This window comes from Muscardinus avellanarius (genome assembly GCF_963383645.1).
Source record: "Muscardinus avellanarius genome assembly, chromosome: 1".
Lineage (NCBI taxonomy): Eukaryota > Metazoa > Chordata > Mammalia > Rodentia > Gliridae > Muscardinus > Muscardinus avellanarius.
This window is the reverse complement of record NC_137786.1, coordinates 172809756-172832363: the sequence shown is the minus strand read 5'-3', so window position 1 is coordinate 172832363 and position 22608 is coordinate 172809756. Positions and strand designations below refer to the sequence as shown.

The 22608-nt window shown below is 47.4% G+C and overlaps 1 protein-coding gene across 4 annotated transcripts in view; it reads right to left on the bottom strand.

Moving 5' to 3' along the window:
* The window catches only part of TENM4 (teneurin transmembrane protein 4), a gene marked incomplete at both ends in the record, with an annotated part of 389090 nt that overhangs the window by 65383 nt on the left and 301099 nt on the right, over positions 1-22608 (bottom strand). For all 4 annotated transcript variants that reach the window (XM_080708704.1, XM_080708705.1, XM_080708706.1 and 1 more), the window contains 2 exons: positions 1398-1517; positions 19030-19246. In XM_080708704.1, coding sequence (XP_080564830.1) covers positions 1398-1517; positions 19030-19246 — 337 coding nt within the window. The remainder of the gene's footprint in view (positions 1-1397; positions 1518-19029; positions 19247-22608) is intronic.

Here is a 22608-nt window from a genome sequence, read left to right as displayed (position 1 = left end):
GACTGGCAAGTTTCCTGGAAAAAAAAGAGCAGTCCTCAAAGGCTCCTTTCTGATGACTGTTTCTCAGCAGGTAATAATGTAGTCAAAATACCTGTTGCCCAGGAGGCTCACATCTGCTATTTTCATAAAGCAGGCAGCCCTGATCTGGAAGGCACTACAGAGAGACCATGAAAGAAGACTCCTTTGTGTTGGACTGGGAGTCTGCACTGCATGCTTGCTGGGCTGGACCGTGTGCAGGGTGGGGAGCAGTGGTCTGGCCTGGCCACTTTACCCTGGGGTCTGCCCAGGAACCTCTTCCAGCTGGGCCCCTTCCCATTCACATGGAGGTGGGGAGGCTCCCCATGCCTGGCTTGCCAGCCTCGTCTAAGAGGCACACATGTCTACAAACAGATGAGCCTCGACTTCATTATCACCTCGGCCGGGACATGTTCACATCTGATATTGGATTAAAGAGGTGCTAAAATCAATCAGGCTAGAGCATAATTTCCAACGCAGAGTGAAAATCAACCTTATGGGCCCACACTTAGCCAGATGGAACGTCACCACCTGATTTTATTAAAAATAGAGGACTTGTCACCACTGACAGCCTAAATATTTCACTTTCCTCCTCCTCTTTTTCCCTTTTCTCCAAAATGTTCTCATTGCCTGGCCTGTCACCCTCACCTTCTCATTATTCAATAATTTGCAATTCAAATAAATAGCTAATATTTATATATGCTTATTTTGTGCCAGCCACTTGAAATACAGCCATGAACCTGAGTGGGGCGGGGAACTAAGATTTATTAATCATCTACTATATGCCAGGTGCTTCCCCATCCATCACACCACTGGATTCTCACAACCAGTTTGTGAGATAGATAGCATTAAGGCCATTTAACAGATGCAGGAGTTGAGGCTTAAGAGGGGTAAGGGGATTTGTCCAAGGACACACAGGGAGCAGGGGAAGAGATAGGGCTATTAAAGAAACTTTATTCTGCTGATGGTCCTTGGAGGAATTAAAAGATCAGAATTCTGTTCTCACCCAAATGGCTTCCACAGTCCTAAGCACCTGCAGGATGAAAACCACACAATGGGAATGGCTGAAATTTTTGTAGCTACCCAGTCTGTAGAAAGTGGTTCATATGGTGACAGTATTTCCTATCATGAATCATGGGGCAGGATAACATGGGTAAGGTACTCTGCTTACTCTGAGATCCAAATGAGAAGAAACTGCTTACTCTGAAGCCAAAGAAACATAAGCCGGAGTCAGGCACATACACCTAGTGGGTAAGAGCCGAGCACTGAAATTCAGGCCCTCTGGATCCAAGTCCCATCCTCTTTCCACACCGTTAACCCAGCAGCAGCCAGGCCAGGAGAACAATGCTGTCTTTCTTCCTGGCCTGGAAAAGGTCTCCTACCTGCCATCTTGCCTGCTGATCGTGTACCCAAAGAGAGGGTTATTGACGAAGCTGATGTTCACACCAACCAGCGGGGTCCCATCTGATGTCATTACTTGACCACGAATAACGCAGGCATGCCTGTGGGAAGAGAAGAGAGAACACTATGATGTACCTTCCAGGTCAGAGCCCTGGATGGCAGAGAAGCCCCAGAGGTCAAAGGCAGAATGCCAGTCACTCAGATACATTTTGAATCTAAGACTCCTGGTATTTTCTCCAGGTTTTTTGGGGGGTGGGGCGGGGCGGGAGGGTACTAGGCATTGAACCCAGGGGCATTCTACCTCTGTGCTGTACCTCCAGATCTATTTTACTTTTTAATTTTGAAACAGAGTCCCACTAAGTTGCTGAGGCTGGCTTCAAACTTACAGTCCTGTCTCATCCTCCCAAGTACTAGGATAATAGGCATGCACTACCACACCCAGATTTAATAATAACCTTTTAAAAATGTCACCTTGAGTTGGGTGTGGTGGTGCACACTTGTAATCCCAGCATTCAGGAGGCTGAGACAAGAGGATCGAAGTTTGCAGACAGCCTCAGCTACTTAGCGAGGCCCTTTGCAACTCATTGAGACCTTGTTTTGAAAAAATAAGACTTAAAAAATAGGACTAGGGGTGCACCTCGGGGGTACAAAAGCAGTACTGCAAAAAAAAAAAAAAGTCACCTCGATTTAAAGCATCAAAATGTCCTCAAGAGAACAGCTCTTGGGAAGTGTTTTCAGATATCTTACTCAGAAGTTATTTTCTAAGGACATCATATTATGCCGTAAGGAGAGAAATCTCATCCCAGAGGAGGATAGAAGTAATGCATACAGATTTGGAGTCAAGTACCCTGGGTTCAAATCTCATCTCTGCTATGACTTAGCTTTCTGAACTTGTATGAATTTCTGGCAGTTCTTGGAGTTTCTGTTTTTCCCTCCCAGCACAGAAAAAACTCCTTAAGTGGCAACAGCTATGACTGTCACTAACTATCCAATTAGAAAGGAACGCACAGGCAAGTGAACAGGGTAGAGCATTCTTCCTTTCATCTGGCATTAGGGAGAGGAGAGAGGGCAGATGCTTACACCCCACTGGGGTGGTTCTGGAACCTGTCACCTCTCCCAATACTACTCCTCCACTCTCCCTCTGTATTCTAACAAGCTATGTGCTTTTCCCAAACAAATCACGTAAGTGCTACTTTGGTGTCTCTGTGTCTGTGCAACGTTCTTCCATCTGCCTGAAATGTCATTCCTACAGCCCCATCCTAACATTCTCATCCATAAAGACCCACTTCAAGTGATACCTCTTCAGAGGCTTCAGCCTTTCCTGGTGCCCCTAATCAGAACCAGTCCATCTGTCCTTCAAAGCCTGATACCCACACCTTGACACCTCTCCAAACCACACATCGTTCTCCTCTCCACTAGACTGTGAGCTCTGAGGGCAGGGTCAGGGTTTCTTCTTTACTTTCTCTCCATGGGGCCTATGCTGTGCCTAAGGAGTACTAGGTCACACTTAAAAACATGTGGGAGCGAGCCAACAGGTGGGACAATTAGAGATCACCCAGAATGATGGCTTTTCACATATCTCAGAGCCAAACTCTTTTACAGATGACATTTCATAAGGACCCCAAAGTGGAAAACCAACCAAAAGAAGGCCTGTCCTACCCGACACAGAGACAAAGGTGACTCTACCCTTGAGCTGGTTCTGAAGGTGACTCTATGGTATCTTAGTCTCTGGAGAGGCTGCTGAAAAAAAATCACTGAGCTAGTGGGACCCTCTCACTTGACAGAAGAGGAAAAGCAGAGGTCATAGCACTTGCCCAGAGCCATGGAGGAAGGTGGGCAGAGCCAGGCTTGACTCTGGCTTACAACTCTGGGTCCAACGGTAGCCCAGTCTGTTTACCAGGGGTAGTTGGTGGGAATTAAGGTGCTGACTGGTGTCATTGACTAGGGGATCAGGGCCCTGGAAACAAAGCCCTCAGTGACAAGTCTGAGGCACTAATGCAGGTGCTGCTGCCAGGAAAACTCTCCCTCCACTTTCCTGGTTTCAGTTTTCTTCTTCTTTTTTTTTTGCCTAGGGAAGAACTACTGATGAGGCCCATGGGCATTCATGAAAAAAGACCTCAAACTCAGTTCCTGTTTTATTAGATCTCCACATCTCTACTTTCCTAGAGTGATAAACTTTCCTCTGCTTGATGAGAAAGCAATTAACACCAGGCTTGTACGCAGCTGGTCTCACTAGTGTCAGCTTCTCCTTCCTGAAGGCAAGACCCCACTACCCATAAGCACCAAGTGCTCTGCCCCCACCCCACCCCAGCTTACTGCACACAATCTGGTTAATGCTAATTCAGTCAGTGGTTTCCTTCCGAGGCCCTTGGTCTAAATGCAATTACCTGGCAAACAAGTTAAGTGGGTGAGGCTCTGCAAAGACTTTCAGACTGCTCTGAAGGTCTCCCAATATATTTATGTGAAATTATCTCTCCACTAATGGGAAAGATTTATTCCATCAATTGCATTCAGCTGGTACTGAGAGATGCTTTCTTTAATGGAGGACAATTGAATTTCTTATTGCTGGAACTTTGTCCTTCCAGAGAATTACTAACAGATCTTTTGATGCTGGCTGCTAGCCAGTCTTCTCCTGACCTTAGGATCCTGTATGGACAATAACCAGCCCTCTGGGATGGTTTCCCTTTTGGGGCTGCCCTGCCTGCTGCCCCTTACGTACACACAGGTCAGCCTTCTCTGATTTATTTCTCTTTGGGGTTTTTCTGATAATTGGGAAACACTAAATCAGCGCCATTTGGCTATCGTGTAGCCTCCCATTCAACAAGTCAGTGCAGATATAATTTTAGCCGGGGTTCCTGTGCATTGCTTTTCAATTCTGGAGATTAAGTTGAGTCCCTGTACCCATGTAGGCCATAGCGGCCTCATGCCAAGACAGGCATTTGGCTCAGGAATCAAGACCTGGAGGAAAACACTGCCAACCCTACCCCCCTTCTGTTTGATGGTGACTCAAGAAGAAAACCCAGCTTAACAGAAAGCCTTTCCTGGAACAAAGGAAATGGGGAAGTCAGCTTTCTGGAGGCCTCTGAAATGCCACAGGCTTTTGTCTAGGGAGGTTTGGGAGGATGCAAGTGCTAGGCTTCTCAGTGCTTGCATTCTTCGTGCATATGGGCAATGGATAGCAGTGGTATATTGGTAAATATCAGTAGACTTTCAAAAAGAGAATGAAAGAAAGAAAAAAAAGGAAGGAAGGAACAAAGAAAAGGGGAAAAAAGCTACAACTTGTAGCATTTGCCCATTGCTGTGGTATAAATATGCCCATCATGGCTGACTTCAGGCTACCAACAAGATGCCAACTGAATAGAGTTGGGAAGAGATGCATGGTGGGACACTAAGTAGTGTTTCCACTATTGGGAAATAATAGATCCAAATGACCTCAAAAGCAAAGATAATTTTAAAACATAGTCACATATTTAGGAAGTGCTAAGTGTTGAGTATAGCCTTCTAGTGTAATTTGTTTAATTTTATATAACTTAATTTTAATAATGGCTGTGTTTAGCAACCTGCTTATAGAATTCCTAAACATTCCCTAATCAGTTCTGTGGGCAGGTCTGAGCAGGCTCCTCTGCACACCCCCGGAACACTGACCCTGCACTAAAGGTCAGGTACTCGCTTAGTGCCGGGGTTATGACTAAAATACCAATGGTGCTTTGAATGTGAAATTTGCTCAGTGGAAGACCACCTTGTTGAGAAACCAGTGATGTGGGAGCTAGCTCGTGTGAGCCTCTTAGCACCAGTCTTATATGTGACATGTTTAATTTTCCCTTGGCCACTCTCCTGGCATAATGGGGTTCAGGGGTGCTATTTTCTGCTCAACCTTAGAGTCTCTTCTATGCTGTCGCTGACTCAGTAAGGTTATCATCAATCTTTCCTGGCATAATTAATCACTCTCCCCTCTGGGCTTCTCTATATCTTACCATTATGTCTCCATCACTGCCATCATATATGTTTGTATCATTCCCATTTGCAAAGCTGCCTCAGGTGCTTACATGTGAGCCAGAGGAGGGCAGGGTCCTCATCGCCAGTGGCTCAGCTAAGCATGGGGTGTTGCTCTCTGCTAAGCTAATAATGACCAAGAAACGGAAATTCAAGAGAACAGTCTTGCTCGAGGTCACCCAGAGAGGAACTCGAGTGGCTGAGCTCCCCTCAGATCCAGGCCTTCTCATTTCCAAGTCCTTCCTGGCTCATGCACATCCAGTCACTAAAATTCACTTTCTTTATAAAAGCCCAGGCACTGACTGTGAGCCACATGCTGCATTAGGTAGTAGAGTTATGGAAATGCAAGAATCACAGTCCCCAGTTACTTGCTAAAGCTCACGAAAGCCGATTTGAAAGGCCCGAGTGTACTTGTCTCTGACATCGGGGGAGTCAACACACGGGTTTGGCATATGTCAGGCGGCTGGGATACAAAGCAAGCAATTAGGCTGGTGAACTCTGCCAGGAGGGAGCTCATGCCAGGCCGAGGGGGGGGCAAACATGCTGGCATCAGTCCAGCTGTATGCTCAGAGCCTCACTGAGGTGCCCTCTGATGGCAAGGAGGGAGAAGATATGTTTGCTCCCTGAGGAGAGGCCAGGTTTGAGATCAAGAGTGGAATCTGTAACAGGAGAGACAAACCCACCACAGAACGGAATCGAGCAAATAAAAAGCCCAGCTCCACTCTCACTCAGGAAGTGGTGGGAAGAGCACTGGGCAGGGAGTCAGAGCCCCTCCTTCTGACTCTGGTTGCTACCTGTATGACCTTGGAGACCTCTCTGAACCCCCATCCTCTCACATGTTAAGTGTGCTGAAGTTTTTTTTTTTTTTAATCAAATTGGCATATACCAGTTTGATTAAAAAAAAACTTATAATTGTCTTAATCTGGTTCTACCCAGTTCAGTTTAAGCAGCCTCATTACAGGGAGCCTTGGCATCTTGACGGTGCCCACACAGTGCCTGTTCTTATCTCTGATTTGTTCCGGCTATCTGCATCTTTCCACTTTCCTTGTTCACCTGAAACCTGCCTGCTCATCTTCTAGGACCCATCTGGAGAACTCACTGGGCAGCGCTCAGCCCTCCTAGGCCACTTCTGCACAGACTCTGAGTGCTGTCGCGTGACTGGGACGATCTTTGCCCCAGCAGATCATGAGCTCCTTGAGGGCAGGACCAAGCACGTCTCCTCGCTGCCCTATCCCCAGCACTGGGCATGCTCATTTCTTAGCGGGCAAAGGGGCTCCCAAACAGGTATTTGCCCTGGAGTTTGAATGCAGGGCACAGCGTAAGCTCTTAATAAATGACTTACTGGGTAAAGAAAGAGGCAATGTGCTTCTGTTACTGAAGGCGAGGGTGATGTTGAGGACTTTGAGCTACTTAAGCTTGACGGGGATATGGTTAGAGAACCTAGGGCTGGAGGGCTGGGCCTTTCCATGTGGCCAGCCCAAACTGCCTCAAGGTTGGGGGTCCTTCTTCCCGTGGAAGGCTCACTTGGAGCTTATACCACTTATGTGAAAAAAAAACTTCAGAAATGCCAGAAATTAAGTTAAATTTATGATTCAATGTGTATTGTATAAGCAGATAAAGGACAGAAGGGGGAAAACGGCAGATTTCATTTTTTTATTGGTGTGTGCTATTATTAAATAAAGTAACTAATTAAGCTGGTATTCAGAAGATTGGAAAAATCATTTGGGATCTAGGTAGCAAATAACAACTGTGGCCGTTCACTGCTTTAAAGCATTTGCTACTCTATGCTATTATTGGTTATGTAAATCACCCGGCTGCATTATATACTTTAAAGGGATTTATATGCCTGACTCTACAAACCCTTAAACTGTTTTCTGCAAACCCCTGCTGATTGAATGAGTCTTTCCAGCATCTACCACAATTTATCCAAAGTCTTGTAAGAATATTACCTGTGCCCAGAAGGGAAGCCTATCCACGTAACATCGCCAGGGGACTGAGATTTCAGTCAAAGCCTGGCACTATCAGCAGCTTCTGAGAATATCTTCCCAGTCTGGTTGTATGGCTGGTCTGCAACTTTTCTTCCTAGTTTTACATCCGATGTTCCACTTTGGTTTCCCTAGCCAGATGCACCCAGGTCTGTTTTATTTCCACTGTATTCCTAGCAGGGATTTAATAAATATTTGAACGACAAATGAAAAATTCAACTTAGTTCCTACCTTTGAAAAACTCATATTCTAGAATATACTTCAATTTTTAAGAAGTTCTGGCATCAGGAATTTAAGCTACTAAGAATTAAAATGGGTGCCGGGTGCTAGCTATCGAGTCCTTTCAGCATGACTGTAACCAAGACGTACCCAAGTCAAGGCTGAGTACCAGACTGCCAGGTGCCTGACTCCTTGGATAATGTTGGAATTATATGACTTTAGATTCTACCAGAAGCTTCGAGATGACGTCCTGGGTACATGGACACATGTCAGAGGGAAGCATTCTCATCCTTTACACAAATGCTTCCTCCTCAGATAATTTTGTGTTTGTTCAGGAGAGGGAAGAGGAAATCCACAGACTCCTTTGGGTTGACGGGACAAGTTTAACTCTTGAGCTGGAGGGATCTTCAGAGTCTAAGCTCCACATTTGCTGGTGAGGAAGTGATCTCTGGGATGGGGCAGTTCTTCCCTCCCACCCCCATCGAGGCTGGGGCACCCCCTAGGTCTACCACCAGGCCCTAATACTACTTGGGGTCACTTCATGAAAAATGGTCTAGCAACTCCTAGTGTCTCAGAGACCCCAAGTAATGCCTTCTGAAGAGCCCAGCAGCCACTGTCCTGTGGCCTCCCAGTTTAACGGGGCTGAGGCCTTTCAGGCATTTAGGGAATGTGACTCCTGGTGCTGAATGCTGAATGCTTTGAGTCTATTCCCACAGGAATCTTCTGGAATTTTTTTTTTTCTGGCTGTCAAAGGTGTATACAAGAATTGAGCCCTGGACTGTTCATAGTACAGTTTCATGTTTCCAGGGAAGAGAGCTTTCTGGTTGTGACAAGGAAGAAGCAGGACACAGCAAAGGTGGCCAGCAGAGAACAGGATCCTGCCCCGAGGGTAATCAGACATGTCCAAGTTCTGGGACACAGCTGGGAAATGCTGTCACTGTGTCTGGGGACATGAGACATGTGGCCCATGTCTGGATAGGCTGTTCCTTATGCTGTGTGGCCAGAGGTCTGCTTCTAAGAAGACTTCTCAGGAGGGAATCTGTGCTGTTAAAAAAAAAAATATGAAGCAGCTCTGCTACCAAGTGACACAGCTGTCCATTGGCAAGTTTATTCTGTGACTGTGTGTCCTGCTGTCCCTGTCGGGACCCAGGGCGGAGCCTGCATCACCGGGAAAGGGAAGGTTAGAATGAACTACGATTAGACTAGCTTCCTGGGGTGAGGCAGAGGTGCAGCTGAGGGGCCTGCAGAAAGCTTCACTGTGCAGGCCACACGAGAGGGGCATAGCAGGTGGCGTTTAAGGGAAATGGGTAGGCGAAGGGGCCTCTGGGGGATGCTAGATTTGGATATCCTGTGTGTTACCAGGTAACAGTACCTAGGTCCCTAGGCAGAGCAGGGATGGCACTCCAGCCCCTGGTGAGGTATGGGTAGAAGCCTGGCAGAAGGTGAGACTTCAGTGGCTGGGTGGCAGGGGCACCAGGCTACATATATCTGGAACTCAGGCACAGAAATTGTGGCTAGGATTCAGGGATGAGACAGAAACCCACTTTGAAGAGCTGGCCAGCAATGGGTTACACAGAAAACAGGGCTTGCTTTAAGCCCTTCTCTGATGGAGACCCATCCTGGAGGTCTGCAGAAGTGGGTGGTACTTAGGGTGTACTTGTGTGACCCCCGCTGCTGTGAGAGGGGGAGGCAGAGGCAGGGGAGGCAGATGGGCAGATCGCTGGCCTCTACTACAATATGGCATAGAGGTAATATCTAAGTAAATCTCCACTGTGGCACGCTCTCAGAGACAACTCTGTGTGTGTGTGGTACTGGGGATGGAGCCCAGGGGCATTCTACCTCTGAGCTTATACTTCCAGCCCTATTTTTTATTATTTATTTTGAAAAGGGCCTTACTGAGTTGCAAAGGGCCTCACTAAGTAGCTGAGGCTGGCTGTGAACTGCTATCCTCTTGTCTCAGCCTCCCGAATGCTGAAATTACAAGCGTGAGCCACCACACCTGGCTTAAATCTTTTTTTGTGTGTGTGGTCTTGGGATTGAACCCAGGGCCATTCTACCTCTGAGTTACATCTCCATCCCTATTTAATTTTTAAATTTTAAAACAGGGTTTTACGAAGTTGCTACAGACTTTGCTAAGTAGCTGAGGCTGGCTGTGAACCTGAGATCCTCCTGTCTCAGTCTCCCAAGACTAGGATTACAGGCATATGCCACCACTCCTGGCCTCAGAGACAACTCTTAATGCCTCTAAGACCTGACTGGGTGGCCAGGTAGACCCACCACAGAGGCACTCCTCCTCCTGACTCTACTCTCTCCATTGAGGATGACACTAACGTGAAGGATAGCTCTCCAACATTTTAACTCTGTATTGCTTGAAGTTTATTAGTGTTGGATGGAAATACAAAGAAGCCCTCAGCCGGGCGTGGTGGCGCATGGGAGGCTGAGACCAGAGGATCATGGTTCACGGACAGCCTCGGCTACTTAGTGAGGCCCTCCACAACTTAGTGAGACCCTGTTTCAAAATAAAGAATAAAAAAATAGGACAGAGGGTGTAGCTCGAAGGTCGAATTCCCCTGGGGATTCCATCCCCAGACCCGCCCCCCCAAAAAAAAAATCAACAAAAAACCCCACAAATCCAACATGATAGGCTGAGATATAAGAGCCCTTACTTAGGACTCTAGGTTCTCCAGGTTGTAGGTTAGCTAGTACCTGCTGAGCCAAGGGCTCTCTCTGGCCTTGATGATTCCTCCTCCCCCTTCCCCCCTCCTCCTCCTCCTCTTCCTCTCCTTCCTCCCCCTCCTCCTCCTCCTTCACCACCACCACCACCACCACCACCACCACTACCACCACTAAAATCTGATCCTTGACAGCCCAATGGCCTCTGCCACTCTATGGTGCTAGGACATTTGCATCAATCACATAATTACACTGATGCTTCCAGCCAAGATTCTCATGTCCTCCCAGTTCTCCTGGACTCTAAAGCCTATGTGAATACTAATGCTATTGCTAATGCTAATATGAACACCACTGCTATTAGTTATGGGCCACTGACACTTACTGAATTTTTGTGGCCCTGACACCTAGTGTTTTATATCTCACTGATTCTCACAGAGCCCCAGGAGGAATGGATTGGGATTCTCATATGACAGAGGAGCAGACTAAGGCACAGAGAGGTTAAGAGACATGTTCAGAGTCACACTGCTAGTAAGTGGTAGTCAAGTCTACGCCACCTGACCATGAGTCAGGTGCCCTTCAGCACTAAGCTCTACTTCCTGTTTGTACTGTGTTGCACAGTATTAGAAAGTCAGGACTATCTGAGGACGTAGGGTATAGCAGCACCACACTGTAAAGATCTCTGAACTGAAGATGTTGAACTGGGAAGGACTCAGAGGAGAACAGAGGTTCTGCAAGCATGCTCTAGCGCCAGTGGAGCATGGTTTCCAGGGCTGACTCCGTCGCTTACACGCCTGACCATGGCTAGGTGATCCAACTTCTCTGTGCCTCAATTTTTTAGCTTTAAACAAGGATGATAAATCCAGTCCCAATGGCCTATAGATAATCCAGGGGAGATTCAAAGGCATCACTACTTACACACTTCTAAAGCATTTCTAACAGTGCCTGGCATCTAGCACATCTTTGGTGAATGTCATTGCCTAATGTTTAAGGCCATGTACCGGTCTTTGGGTGTCTGGGTACTGCATTTCATTCAATCTTCAAAGCAACTCAGCAGTTGTTTTGAAGTTGTAATGCAGTAATCCCACAGTAGAGAGGGGGAAACTGAGGTTCCCTTGCACAAAGTGCCTTGCTTCACTTGTCCACGGACTTGATCCAGGTCCCCTCTCCAAACCCTAAGCTGTTCCCGTGTCACCACTGCATCTTCTGCTAATGCTTCCTGTGATGGAAAATGGGAAATAAGCTTGAGCTACAAAACAAACAGATTGTAATTTGTTTTTGAAATCAATAAAGGGATGATCAGGTGGCAGAAGAGGGGTTGCTGGCTGCTCATAAGGATGATGTGAGAAGTCGCTGCCTGCATCTTCAACTGCATTCACCTTGTTGCTTTATCATATACACGTTCATTTCGACGTGGGGAGGGTTTTTTTTTTTTTTAAAAAAAAAACCCAGCATGAATAATATATTATGGCTGACATTTTGGAGGAAGCAGGATCTTTACCTTCTTCCACTTTCCATCAGGTAATTTATCATTGTCTTTCTTCCTTTTTTTAAATTTTAAACTGATGGGATAGCCTGTCAGCTCAGCTTGTTCTGAAAACGCAGGAGGGTAATTCAATAATAAATTCGCTCAGAGGCCAGCTGTCAGGAAGTCGGTGTTTATTTGAAGTCCATTAGATGATCTCTACTGCTCAGCCCTTGCAGGCTCTTGGAGGGCTGTCTGTGGGCGTGTGCCTGGGACGGGGAGCAAATGTTCCCCCTTAGCCACCGTGTCACCGACGCTGGTGTGTGGTTTGGGGCTCTGCAGCGAACCGGTAAAAATTATGTCTCATTCATAATCATTTCTCCCCACTTTCCATTATTTGTGCCTCTTGAAAACTCTTGCTTTCAAAATTCCTGGAAATTTTGAAGTCTTACGTGGCATTGAAGTTATTGCACTTCTGTTTAGAGCTGATTTTGGATCATGACTGAGATGAAATGTTCTTACCTGGTTTGTGGACAGGTGAGGATTGGATCTTTCTGAGTTCCTGCCCCTTTACCACCTTTCTCATTTCCCTTCTCCCACACAGCCTCTTTGCTTACCATGACCAAACACTCTAGATTCCCTAAGCCCATCTTTATCTCAAATGCTAGAGCATTTCTCCTGACTTTAGCTTTGGAAAATTATATATCCTTTTTTTTTTTGGTACTGGAAGTTGAACTCAGAGGCATTCTACAGTTGAGCTATACTTTGAGTTATTTTATTTTTTGTTTTGAAACAGGGTCTCACCAAGTTGCTGAGGGACCTTGCTAAGTTGCTAAGGCTAGCCTTGAACTTTAGATCCTCCTGTCTCAGCCTCCCAAGTACTGGAATTACAGGTGCATACCACCATGCGCGGCTAATATATCCATGATTATCCTCCAGCCCCATTAAAATTCTTTCCATTCTCTGGTTGTTCTGGTTGGGAATGCACTGTTGCTCATGCCAGTTTCTCAATCTAGAATGCATTTTTAAAATCTGGTGTGATGGAAACCCACAATAAGCAATACGCTTGTCCCCTCGTATGCACTACCCGCCCCCCACCAAAACAAGTTTCATAGTGAGGTATGGTAGTGCACACTTGTAATCCCAGTACTTGGGAGGCTGAAACAGAAAGATCACAGATTTGTGGCCAGCCTCAGCGGCTTAGTGAGTCCTTCCACAATTTAATGAGACCCCAGTATCTAAATAAAGAATGAAAAATAGGACTTGTCCTATACCTTGGAGGTAGAATGCTTCTGGGTTCAATCCTTGGCACTGTAAAAAAACACACAAACAAAAACAAAAACAAAAAACAAAAAACAGAAAGCCCCACCCCCCAATAAAAACAAAAACAAGTTCATTAAATACATACTCTTTTTGCAGTGTTGCTGTTATTTTCCATTCCATTTGACCTCATTCCATTTAAATTTACTTAAAGTTTCAACCCACTAAATTGATTTCATGATGCATGAATAGGTTGTCATGCCCTATAGTTTAATAAATAATGTTTTAAGCTGGGTGTGATGGTGCATACCTATAATCTCAGTTTAGGAAGCTGAGCCAGGAGGATCACAGATTTGAGGCCAGTGTGATTGCTTAGTGAAACTCTGTTTCAATATAAAGAGCAAAGTAGGGCTGGAGATATAGCTCAGAGGTAGAAACCCTCTGGGCTCAATCCTCGATACCAATAAAACAAAGCAAAACAAAATGAAAATAAATAAAAAGGGCTGGGAATATAGCTTGGAAATAGAACTTCTTCTCCATTCAGTTCAATCCCCAATATCAAAAACATAAAACAGTGTTTTAGTGGCCAGTCCTCCTCCCTGAACTCTGTCTCCCGTCATTGGTGGCCTGCCAGAACCCTTTATTCCTTCACTTTCTTTTTTTTAGTCTTTTTATTCCTTCACTTTCAACATCCAACATCTACTATCACCAACCCTTGGTGCCCTGTGTCACCTGCTGAGGAACAGGCCATGGGCTCAGGGGAGTAGTGGTCCCACTTCTGAATGCTAGGAGTACTTTATGTCTCTTCAGGCACTTAGAAGGGATGGACAGAATCACTCTTGTTCCTTGGGGTTTGCTCTACTCTGTCCCATCACCTCTGCTAGGCACTGGGGATCCAGTGGCAAGTGGGGCGATGCCTGTCTTCTTCCAGGCCTGGTGCAGGATAGGTGCTGGTCAGTATGCATCAAGAGAGCAGTGTGTTCGGCAGCTCTGTCCCCCTCTGAGCCTGCCCTGTGTCTCCTCCTCACGAGGTCCGACCGTCTCACAGGATGCCTTCTCTGCCTCCTTCCTTTCTCTGATGTCCCCTCACTCCTTGAGTCGTTCCCCTTGGCCTTAGTGTCTCCTGTCAGTGAAGTCTCCTCGTTCCCTGTCCACACCCACCTGCCTGAATGAGCTGATAACCTGCAAGGCTTAGAGGAGCCCAGCAAGACCTGGCAACATCAGTTTCTCTTTGAGAAACGCAGTGTTCTCAAACATATTCTGAACCTATATTCAAATAACTTGGGTGTTAGAACGTTTTCTTATAATCTGCTGACCTGCACAGTGTAGGCAATCCATAACTATTCAGCGAGGATATGTCCATCCTTCCAGCCTGTGTAGTCCTTCCTAGGAGACCAGACGCAGCCAGCACCACTCTGCCTTGAGTGTTCTTGCAGGCGGTGTCTTGGCTGCCTTCCTTTTCCTTGCTGTGTGGTACCGAGCTCCGCACTCTGTGTCCTATTATCTGTCCTTTTGTGCAGACGATGCAGGTGGAGATCTTCCTTCTACCTTCTGACCTCAGTGGCCCTCCTCTCCCACCCGTCTTAATAGCAGGCACCTTTCACTGTATTCTGCCCATGACTCCAGGCCAGGAACAAGGGGTCCACTGGGCAAATAGCTCGGGCATCCAGGCCAGGAGAGAAAGTTGGCCTTCAAGCCACCTCATCTGGTGACGGTGGTGCCTGTGACTGCTATGTCCCCTCTTGCTGTAGATCAGCTGAGGTCATCTATGCTCTACACTTTATGTGGAGATGAAGATGGCAGGGGCAGAAGGTCAGACCAAGCTACTGTATCTGTTAAACCTGTCCTGCACATCTGCTCAGGGTCAGGCCTTGTGCTGGGCTCTGGGGACACAGATGAACCTGGCCTGGCTCTGAGGAAGGCTGGCCTCACTCTCAGCACATCTGGCGATGCTTCTGCCTCAGTCCTGTGTCAGCTCCATGGTCTCCTCCATGGGGCCACACTGGGCTAGAGCCCATTCACACCTTGGGAAGCTGTTGTCCATCTCTCCCTGACTTCATGACCTCTGGCACTAGCTGAGGATGGGCAGAAGCAGGAGACCCCCCCCCCCCCCGGAGAAATCCCTGCTTCCTCATCCTGGAAAGAGCCCTGGACTTGAATGTTGACATGCTCCTCCCTCCATTGATGGCCCAGCCAGCTCTAAGTCCTGGCCTGGAATTCCACCCCCCTTGAGGCTTGTGGGGCCTGCAGGCTGGGAATCAGCAGAGCAAAGCGACTACACCTCAGAAGTGCTATGGGGTCTCTGGGTGGCAGCCTGCATCTTGGAGGCCACTGAATAAAATCCAGACAAACTACACAAACAGTGGATAGCATATGAGGTGCAGGGGGACGTGAGGTTTCATCCTTCAGCCATAGGCCTTTTTCTTGTCACACACAGGCACTGAGTCGAGTCTGCCTGCCCATCAGGAATTCTACTCTCTGGAGAAGTGCCATCAGATTTTCCTCTAACAAGGACCTGGCTGAAAGCTGGCTAGTGAGAATACGGCCTTTCCCCATCTTCAAATAGTGATTCAACACTCCAGACCCGGCTCCTCTCCAGATGGCTGCTGGACTTTCTTGGAGGGCAGATTCCTCTCAAGTTTTACTTCCAATTAAGGAAGTGGAGTTGGAAGCTCTTTTTAATGTCAATACCACCACCACCACTGCCACCACCACCACCGCCACCGCCACCACCAACACCACCACCACCGGGAGGGAAACACAGAATGGAAACTCTGGACCCTTCCTGGTAGACCACACTCCCTCATATGAGAAGAAAACAAGCTTCTACGTGACTTGACCTTGGTAACTGACTTGACTTTACCCCAAGTGTGGAAACAAGCACTGTGCTACTGTCCCGGATCAAGGCCCCCGAGTAGGTGGTCTCTCAAGAAGGGCTTCTGGTGGTCTTAGTCACCTAGGGATATTTTACATAGAAATCTGTTTGGGGGTCCTTGGTGATAGATGGCTGTTTCTTCTAAACCAAGATCATTGAGGACATAATTATTCAGACTCATGTTAGGCAAAAGGAATTTTTACAGTAACATTTTGGAAGCTTCTGCTATCTATTTATTTGTAGAGCAAATACTATATTCCAGGCCTTGCCTGAAGTATTACAGGTTTGGAGAGATGGATGGGCCCTGCTTTCAAAGTGTATGTAATTTAACTGAAGGTGACAGCTATATAAACAACGGTCTAGGAGCGGGCTTCTCCTGCTTCTACTACTCATCCACAGTGTGATTTTCAGCAGGTGATCTAACCTCTCTGAACTCTGCCTCCTTACCATAAAATTAAGTAAAATGGATAGTGTTTCTATCCTCCTTCTCTTCCTTCATTTCTTCATTCTTTGAGGCAATTTACATGCATATTTGTCTGGAGCAGCTACTAAGTGGTAAAATGAGTAAGATGTAGTGTTTCCCTGGGGAACTCAGCTCAGAGGGGCTGACAGAGATTTATATGACTCACTTTATTAAACCGCTCGCCAGAGTCACATATCCAGGGGTGGCAGAGCTGGGATCTGAAGCCCCGGTTGGCCCGACTCTGAGGTCAGTGCCTCCCGCTACAGTCTCATTTCCCCAGCACAGGCTTCTCAAAGTCCACACTTGCCGGCCTCTGGCAAGTCGGGCCTGCATCGGCGCTGAGGTCCCACCGCGACTGTGGCACCAGAGCAGCAGGCTCAGTGAGGGCCAGGGGCATGCCAGGGGGCATGTCCCTGCAGGCACGGAGCAGACGGCATGGTGAGGGCACTCTTTAGTTAGAATGGCCAAAGGCAGCCAGCAAGCGATCCCGTGATCAGATGCCATATGTGCCCAGTAATGAAAGGCTGATCAAGGAACGACTTCCTTGGTAGAACTATGATTTATCTCTCCAGTTGATTAAAAGAACTCACGCCAAGGGAAGGCCCATGAGCATACATACAAAATCACACTACTGAATTAAATAGCCGGATGCTTTCTACCCACAGACAAAAAGTCGCATTTCTGACCAAGACAAATGAATAGGTTTGTCCTCACTAGCTTTGCTCCCAGCTCCACCACTTGACTGGCCACGCGAACGGCCAGCTTCTCTATATTCTTGGGGCAGGTTGAAGGGTGTGTGCTCTAAAGTACCTTCATCTCTAAACAGCTGACCATTTGCATGCAGCCACAGCCTCCTGTTATGCCCCCTTGCTGGGATCAAGGTACTCCCCCTTGCACCTTTCCCATCCCCTCTTGCTCCTTGTGTGGACAGGCTGGGCAGGGAAAGGCTCTGGGGGCTGACAGACCTACGGAGCTGTATCCCGCTCTACCACTTACATCGGCAAGGCGTTCTCCTTGGTGTCCCACTTACACCTGGGAAGACAGGCCTTGCCTCACAGGGGCTGTCTTGGCCCTTTCTTCGTTTTCTACCCCCCAACTCTTCCTCAGGCTCTTGGAGCAAGCCTCTGTGTGCGTATGGATTTAATTAGTGTCTGTTTGTTGATGGTTTCCCAAACCAAAAACTTTTGGCCCTAATCTCTGCCCAACCTCCAGAATAACTGAAAACTGTAAATAGACATTTCTCCTTGGGTGTCCTGCTGCAGTGCGGCCCCTTTTTGCCCTTCCTCTGCTCAAAGTGGAGGGGGCCACCCTGCCCCCACCCTGTTGCCACTGTCAAGTCCTTGTCCTGGAGGCATACCGCCATCGACCCTGGCATACAGTAGGAGACCCGTCTCTCCAGGACCCCTCACACCCGACCAGTGGCTGCGCCCTGCTGATTTCCCCTTTCCAACCCCTCTTCACTCCCCATTGTCTCCTGAGGACAGGGATCCTCAAGCACAGAAGTCATGAACATAGAAGGCACACAGGCCACGATTGCTAAATTAACTGTGCTGACTTTCAGAGGAAACTCACATTTCCACACTGGAAGACATTCAAAAGAAGTTATTATGAATTGCTCCTCTTGGGTCATCCTGGTCTGCTGACCTGACCTGGGGAGCAGAGGATGGAGCTCTATCCTTTTGCTGGCTCTTGTGCCCGTTATGCCTTGGGGTCTCAGTATGAGCTCTTCCCTCTCCCTGGAGCCCCCCTACCCCCGCCTTACCTTGTTAGCTATTTCCTATCTTTAAGCCTTGTTTCTTTTTTTCTTTTTTTTAAAATTTTTTATTGGTGCACTGTATTCATACATCATAGTGGGATACAAAAAAACTTTTGTAGACATACATGCACACATTGCCAGTCAACCCCCACCCAATCCCCATCCCATTCCCTCCCCATCCCTCCTTCCCATGCTTGGCTTAGTGGTTGACATCTAGTATTATAGCAATTTATCCAAAATTAAAAATGATAATCTCACATAACAGTTTCATTTGTCTGATACCAAGCTTTTGATAACTTAAAGATAACATTTCAAAGTTCTTAAGTCTTGACCTTTCCCTAATCCTGGAGTACCTCTTCTGTGCCCAAGACTGTCCTGGGCACATATTTCTGGCCAAGCATATTGTAACTCTGTCCTTTTTTTCTTATCCCTTAATGGGAGAGACTGTGTTCTCATCCCTGTGAGGCCCTCGCAGATTAGATCTCAGTGAGAAACCATCCAACACCCGACACAACAGGAAAAAGAAAAGAATGCATGGGCTTGTAGACTGGGGTTCAGCAGACGCATCCCCACCCCCAGCCCAGCAAGGTCTCCTGGATGTCGGCTCTGAGGGTGAGCACTGTCTAAACCCTTCAGCTCATCTGGAGACCACAGGATCAGGAAGAGCTGACTGCAAAGTGAGTATTGATCCAAGCTTCCCCCTGGACCTTTGATTTTTCACTCTCTCCATCTATCACCCAGCGGGAGCAAGGCAACTTTGCTCATAAAAATTCAGAATGCCTTGGCTAGCAGTTTTATAAATGCGGGTACCTGAGGCTGCTTTTCTGCCTCCCACGATGTTCCATTGGGAACCTCTGAGGCCCACCCTCCTGGTCTCCCCCCACCCCAACGGCAGTCCTCCTAGAGAGCTGCCGCCTGTGGACTCACCCTCCATCAAAAGGGTTCTCTCCAGGGATGATGTGTGTGCTGTCCTTGCCCACGAGGAACTTGATGCGGTCATAGAAGGAGTGGAGGTTCTGCTGGGACACAGGGGTCTGTGTCTCCTGGATGATGTCTAGCGGGTCAGGGGAGCCCAGGCACAGCGAGTTGACGTGACAAAGAGGCTGGAGGCAGCAGTCAGGGTCCATGCAGTCCACCAAGCCATCTGCAGGGGCAACAGAGCATAGGGTATATACTTCTGTTCAATTGACCATGTTTGCTTACACCTCCTCTGTTTCTTTTCCGTTCTCTGCTCACTGACCAACTTTAAGTGCCCACATAAGTCAAGGCCTTTGCTGGGCACCAAAGAGATCCAGGCACATCAAATCGGACTATCAGTTGAAGAGGAAGGACAGACAAGTAAGTGTACAATGATTGTGCTCTTTTTTCCAAAGAGATGATAGGAACAGTGTGTGCGAAGGCTCAGAGGTGAGCCCGCACGTGAACATCAGAGTTCCTGCATTCAAACGCGGGCGCTCAGAGGTGAGGGGAGGCTGCTGGGCTGGCAGGAGCAGACTGTGCCAGGCCTCGAAGGCCAGGGCGGAGAGTTTGCATTTCATCCTCAGGACAATGGGAGTCAGGCAAAGGTTTCAAACAGGAGATGACTTCATTTGATGTGCACAGTTGAAACTGAAGGAAAGCTGGGGTCCAGACAGGAGTCCAGGGCAGAGGGAGTAGCACCAAAGCAAAAAAAAAATAAATGCAGCTTAGACTCGAGCAATAATCCCGTGGAGACTGAGAGAAGTAGATGAGAGACATTTAGGAGGCAGAACTCTAAGACCTGGTGACTGCTTGGCTCTGGGTGGGCAGGGGCAGTGTTGGCGTGGGCACCTGCCCCCCCCCCCCCGCAGCCTCGGAGGCTTGTGGCCTCGGGCACATCCTCAGCCCTGTGGAGGCTCTGCTCTGCCTCCTGTGAGTTGCCATTTGCAGGGAAGCCTTTTTTATACCACACAGATGGATTTCTTCAGGTCAGTATTACAGCTGTACTATCTTTCCAAATCTCATGATCCCAAAGTACTTTTAGAGGCACCCAATAGAATAGCTTAAAATGAAAAACAATCCCATGGGATTGTACCCAAAAGTACCCAAAGTGGGGGACAGGAAGAGCCCAGGGTGACCATCTACATCTTTGTAGGCAAAGGAGGGTTTGATGCCGTGCTCTGCTGCCTGCCTCAAACTCTGCTTTGCTGCTTTTTAGCTGAGTAACTGTAGACCACCTTCCCTACCATCCTGGTCCTGATCCTGGTCATCTCTGTTATCCACTGAGCACTTAGTAGATGTGTTTAAAACACGACTGTTAGATAAATAAACGAAAAAGAAATGAATGAACCTATTAACAAATGAAGCAGGAGATGAGACCAAATGCCCATCCAGAAAACTATACCTCTGTAATCCCATGGAGTGGTGTGGTGTGGAGGAAGGATAATGAGGCCCTAAGACTGAAGTGCAAGTCCTGGGACTAAACCTTGAACAAGTCCCTGTATTTAATTTCTCTGAACCCCAATCTCCTCATCAATAACCTGGGAGTAATGCTTATATATACACCTCTCTTCTGTCTCCATGGAGCTTACAGTAGAAATGCTACTTACAGAGAACTGCATGTGCCTTGGCTACACACGGCTTCCTGACATTCCTCACTCACTGCATGGCCTCAGGAAGCCTGCTTAGCTGCCCCCAAACCCACTCTCCCCCTTAAATAAATTAGGGGCAAAATCCCTTGTCCTTAAACCCTCCTTGAAGCAGCGTGGAGATAGAGTTTGAATTCCAGAGCCTGACAGGATATGGCCAAATTTAAACTCTGAAATTTATTACCTCTTTTTTTTTTTTTCCTTTTTGGTTACTGGATTGAATCCAGGGAGATTCTGCCTTATGAGCTAGACCTCAGCCTTTTTATTTATGCTGAAACAGAGTCTTGCTAAGTTGTTGAGGCTAGCCTCAAACCTGTAATCCTCCTGTATTAACCTCCCAAGTACTTATATTACAGGCATGTGCCATCATATCCAGTTTCCTACACCTCTGAATGGGGATAGTAGGAATAAATGTCATATAATTATGTTACAAAATAACAAGTGTGGTATTACGTCCCCAAATTCAGCATAGTATCTGACACCTAGGAAAAGTGCTTAATAATGGGTAGTTTCTCTCACTAATCCTAGACCTAGAACATGGCTCACAAAATGCAAGGCCAATCCTCCTGTGCTAGTGTGGCAGATTCACCCTGAGATGTGGGGGAGGCATCCCTCCTCCCAGCCTTGCTCCCATCCCAGCCCCAGATACATCTGTCTGGCAAGGCATCCGTCCTGTGCACGGTCGGCAGGCTCCATCACACATTCTTGTGCTGCCCCTGTCAGACGTTGCTTAAACACATAATTACAGCCTGAGCGGAGGGCTATTTGCATTCTGCTATTGATGTTAGCATGACAGATTCAGCTGCCGCATCCATAACTCTGCAGAAATGCTCCATTATTCAATCCCAGCGAGCAGGGACGTTGACCATTAAATCAGCTAGCACAATTGAAGGGCCGTGAAAAGTCATGGCTAATTTGAAATTTTATTAGCTCTTGCCTGCTCTTGTTTACCACCAAGGCAGTCCCTGGAAGCCTGTCTTCTACCTTTTTATAAACACTCTGTTTTGTGGCACCTGGGCGGAGCTGCTTCCTGCTGGGGAGAAATGTCTGCTCTTGAACCCTGGGAAAGGTTGGCCATGGAGTGGTGGTGGTTATTACAAATATCTATGTTAGATTGATGATGATAAATCACAGCAGCGAAGGCCAGGCATTGCACTAAATACTTTACAAGGACCATGTCATTGAATCTTCCCACCCTAGGAGGTAGCCACTGATGGTTGCCTCATTTTAGAGAAAAGGAAGGGCTCACAGTAAAACTCGGTCAAGGTCATATAGACCCGAAGTGAAGAAGCTGACTCAGGGTGTGAACTCAGTACCGAGGCATGTTAAGTTTTCTGTGCCACTTGAAGAGACTCTCAGGAGTTAGTTCTTAAGCAGAGAAGATGAATTTATGAATACTGCTAAGTCACTGCTCTTCTCTGCTCTCCCAGCATCTTGGGCAACTGATGTCTCAAAACAGTTCTCCTTTCTACTATAATTTTGACTTTTCTCTCTGTCTCTTGGGAACTAAGGTCCAAATCCTGGCAGTCTATTGAAAGCGAGACTGAGCTCACATAATGAACCCCCCATATAATGAGCTCTTGAAGATCTGTTGATGTTTGGTAAGTTTCAGTATCTCAGGGGCCAGAACTGGACCAGGATGGAGACTGTCCTCCACAAACAACTAAAGAATGGATAAAGGACAGATCCAGGCCAGGGCTACTCCACTGATCCAGGGTCAGAATCACAGGCCACCAGGCCGCAAAGGAGCCTTCCACTCCGTGTTCAGAGGCACAGCACAGGTGTTTAAGAGGGCTCTCTCGCTTTCAACAGACTGCCGGGGTTTGGACCTCAATTCCCAAGAGAGCTGTGTGACCTTGTACAAGTTGTTAACTTCTCTAAATCTCAATTTCTTCAGATG